This window comes from Otolemur garnettii, unplaced genomic scaffold (assembly GCF_000181295.1).
Source record: "Otolemur garnettii isolate 467f Iridium unplaced genomic scaffold, OtoGar3 scaffold00075, whole genome shotgun sequence".
Lineage (NCBI taxonomy): Eukaryota > Metazoa > Chordata > Mammalia > Primates > Galagidae > Otolemur > Otolemur garnettii.
Window position 1 is genome coordinate 8,069,464 of NW_003852470.1, and position 4,115 is coordinate 8,073,578.

At 53.9% G+C, this 4,115-nt stretch overlaps 1 protein-coding gene across 1 annotated transcript in view; it reads right to left on the reverse strand.

Moving 5' to 3' along the window:
• The window catches only part of LHPP (phospholysine phosphohistidine inorganic pyrophosphate phosphatase), a 130,947-nt gene that overhangs the window by 100,308 nt on the left and 26,524 nt on the right, over positions 1 to 4,115 (reverse strand). The window contains exon 4 of the mRNA XM_003794073.3: positions 870 to 933. Coding sequence (XP_003794121.1) covers positions 870 to 933 — 64 coding nt within the window. The remainder of the gene's footprint in view (positions 1 to 869; positions 934 to 4,115) is intronic.

A 4,115-nucleotide genomic window follows, 5' to 3' on the forward strand; every position in this document is an offset into this window, starting at 1 on the left:
TCACAGCTCACAGCAACCTCCAACTCCTGGGCTCAAGCGAGTCTCCTGCCTCCGCCTCCCAAGTAGCTGGGACTATAGGTGCCCGCCACAGCACCGGCCATTTTTTGGTTGCAGCCATCATTGATATTTGGCGGGCCCAGGCTGGGGATTCGAACCCGCCACCTTAGGTGTATGTGGCTGGCGCCTTAGCCGCTTGAGCCACAGGCGCCGAGCCCACTCAGCTGCATTTCCATTCTCTTGCCCCTTCTCCCTCTTCTTCCCTGACCACTCAGGCCCCACCCCACCCGGAGTGCAGGCAGGCAGGAGCCACTCCAGTTGTGAGGATGGAATGTGACTTGAGGCTGACCTGCGGCCTAGGCAGCTGCTGGGACGTGAGTCAGAGTGGATGGACTGTGGAGAGCCCCATCTGGGGATCTGGCCACAGATGGCCTTGGGCACTGAATGTGGCATTGGAAAAGAGTCCAGTTAGGACATATTGAGCTTGAGGTGCTACAGACACCTCAAGGAGAAGGCCAGGTGATCTGCACAGAAACAGAAGCCATAAGTCCCAGAGGAGAGCAGCAGAGCAGCCTGGGTGAGCTGGCAGTGCCAACAGTGGGCAGTGAGGGCTGTGCCACCAGAGGAGAGGGAGGTAGGGAGGGCAGAGGGACGAGGGCACTGCGGGGCACCCCAGAGATTAGGCCCCCTTGGAAGGACAAAGGGCCCTCATGTGATAAGCACACCCCCTTCTCCAGAAAGGCTGGAAACATCCCAACACCTTGAGATCCTCTGCCCTTCATGTGATAAGCACACCCTCTTCTCCAGAAAGGCTGGAAACATCCCAATGCCCTGAGATCCAAGAGGACTTGGGACAGAACGGGGGCAGGTACCTCGAGCGCCTTCATGTAGGGACCAACATCCAGCATCAGGCCGGAGGTCTCCTTGTAATAGCGTCTAGAAAAAAGCAGAAGGGGAAATGGGAGGCTGAGCCCAGGGGCCTAGTCCTGCTGTCTCCAGAGAGCGAGCCAGGGCTGAGGGGCAGTTCAGAGGCCTTGCTGAGAATGACCGATGGGGCCAGCTCAGTGGCATGAGCACACAGTGGCCAGCAGCTTCAGGGACGCCATGGCGTGGATAGTCTGAACAGGCCCCCGCTGCCAGCCTCAGGGGGACTCCACTGCAATGATTAACAGGGCATCCTAGGGGCAGATGGTTCCAGTTGCTCACACAGAGAAAGACAAGTGACCTGTGTTCTGGGAAGGAACAGCAGGTCCACAGAACATGTGGCAGACCCCTAATTGCTAATAATTAACCCCTGATTGCTGCCTGAAGAAGAGGGCTTCATTAGTTCCACAGCCCCCTGCTCCATCCCTATTAGCCGGGGGTCAAGTGTGGTGCCAGGCTTCTTGGGCGCCAGATGCTTTTGTGAGAAGACAGCTATTTCTCCCCCATCTCATGGAGGTCAGCACAGGCTCAGCTCACAGAAGCATTCCTTTCTCAAGACAGTCTCTTGCTCTTGTGAGTGTCCAATGCCTGGACTTCCCTACGCCTGTCACACAGAGCCTCAAGGCGCCTGCAGTCAGACACATGGGGACCAAGCCCAGTTCTCTCTGAGCAAAACCATCTGACCACAGAGGGGAAAAGGGAGTTTAGTGAGGCGCCTGTGGCTAGTGGGTAGGGTGCTAGCCCCATGTACCGAGGGTGGTGGGTTTGAACCCGTCCTGGACAAATTGAAACAACAAAAAAATAGCCTGGCGTTGTGGCAGGTGCCTGTAGTCCCAGCCACTTGGGAGGCTGAGGCAAGAGAATCGCCTAAGCCCAGGAGCTGGAGGTTGTGAGCTGTGACGCCACAGCACACTACCAAAGGCAATAAAGTGAGACTCTGTCTCTAAAAAAAAAAAGGAGAGTTTAACCTGTACTACCCTGAAGACAGGATTCACTAAAGCCCAAGAACAAAAACAGGGAGTTGCTCTCAGAATCACTGAAAAGCACTGCCATCCATCACGTCAGTTTCCCTTTTCCTCGTGCCATGCCCTTCAGATCTGGGGACACTGGAAAAGCACGGATGCAGAGAACCTGGGGGAAGAACAGAAGGCACGCCGGCTTCAGCATTCACATCCTCTCTCTGTCTTCTAACAAGTCTGGGCGGCTTAAGCCTTGTGGGCCTCGGTTTCCTGATCTGTACAATGGGCAAAATGAACAATAAACCAGACCTGCCTGGTGAGTTGTTGAGAAGCTTGAACAAAGTAACACATCCAAAGCTCTTAAAATGATGCCTTGCATGCAGAAACTGCTTTAAAAAGATTAATAACTCTTCATCCAGGCTGAGATATAGACAATAGAATAAGAGGTGGTGGAAGAAAAAATAAACACAGATCTTTCCACCTTTGGTAGGGGCTCAGACTCTCTGTCCCCACCTGAAGTGTCAGAACTGAGCCCCTGGAGCCGCTGCAGGGCCGCCCTTCCTCTAGCTTTGCCACCCTGAGGGCCCTACCTGTCCTTTCCATTTCTCCTCATGCCTTGAAGCTGCAGGAGCTGCACTGCCCACCCAGCTGCTCGGGAGGGATCGGCCACTCACCCCAGTGCATTTCCTACCGCCCCTCAGCAACCTCCAGGCTGGACACAGGCTGGGCTGCGGGGCTTTGGCCAAACTTTGGCCTTGCCAAGTGCTGGTTTCCCGCCACTCTCCCCTTTGGGGGCCTTCAGAGTCTGGAATGTATTTGTTGAAGGACTGGGCATCGCCTGTGGTGACAGGACTGGGCGGCCTCTGAATGAACCCCAGGCCTGTCCCCAAGCCTCTGAGCTCTGTGCTGTAGGGCCAGGCCACAGGACACAGGCCATCTGGGACACTGCCCATGCTCACAAACTCCAAAGCACAGGCTTAGATATCCCCAATTTCATGTCTAAATCCAGAATCTAGACCTGTATTTTGCATTTATATACTCTCAAAAACATGTGTCCTTTTTTTCCCCATTTCAACAAAAAACTCCTTTGGTACAGTGATTTCCTCAGCCAGGTCTAGAGTTTTATGGAAATATGAGTAAAGTGCAACAAGTTGGGCCAAGAGGGAGAGGGAGACCCCAGGTCCTGAGCCCTGCAAAGGTTGGTGTGAACTTGGTCCCCCATGGACACTGACAGACACAGCTGCTCCATGGGCCGTCTGCTGGATTTGGGGATACTCCTAGACCCAGGCTGCTCCCCAGGGACTCAGAGTCTAATGGGGTGACTACAAGCATACACAGGTGACAATAACGGACACCTGTGCTCTGCAGCACGCTGCTTGAGTAGGGCGGGGACATGCTGGGGACAGGGAGACAGAACAGGTGTCCCACAGGAGGAAACACAAAGCTGTGACCTGAAGGGTAAGGAGGTGACCCAGCTACAAGGAAGGGGAAGGAGAGCCTCAGCGTCCAGGCCCAGGGAGTCTCTCACAACCACCTGGAGCTTCCTGCTGAGGCCCACACTGGGCCACACCCCTCTAGGCAAGGCCTCCCACAGGCCTTCAGAGACCATGACCTCATCTCCTGGGGCCTGCTGTGGAAGGGACAGAAGGAGGGCACCAGGGAGCCAGGGAGGGCCCGAAGGACATGCTGCATAGCCCAGGATGGAAGACAGGTGAAGGGAGAACGTTCCTAGCCTAGGAAATGCTTACCCAGAAACAAAAGAAAAACTTAATAAAACAAAACCACTCTCTTCCACAAGGTATGGATCTATTTGGAGCTGAGGATTCTGGGGGCTTCTGTGCCCAGACTCCTGTCCCTCAGCTGCCCCGAGTAGACTCAGAGCAAGTGCCTCTCATTGGAAAATCCTCCCGAGGAGGCCATGGGCCCCTCTTCTGCTGGCCTTCTGTTCCCCGGAGTCTCTTCTAAAATACAAGAAACCTAGACTGCCTCACATTTATATTTAGTCCTGAATGGAAGGGAAAAAACTGAATGCACAACTTAAAATACACAATTAAAACCTTGTCTTTGCTGTGTTAATCTTCAGGTCCAAAGATAACACTGACTTCCAGAAATCAAACTTAGAAACTTTAGTCTTTCTTTCTTTTTTTTTTTTTTTTGAGATAGAGCCTCAAGCTGTCCCCCTGGGCAGAGTGCCGTGGCATTACAGCTCACAGCAACCTCCAACTCCTGGGCTCA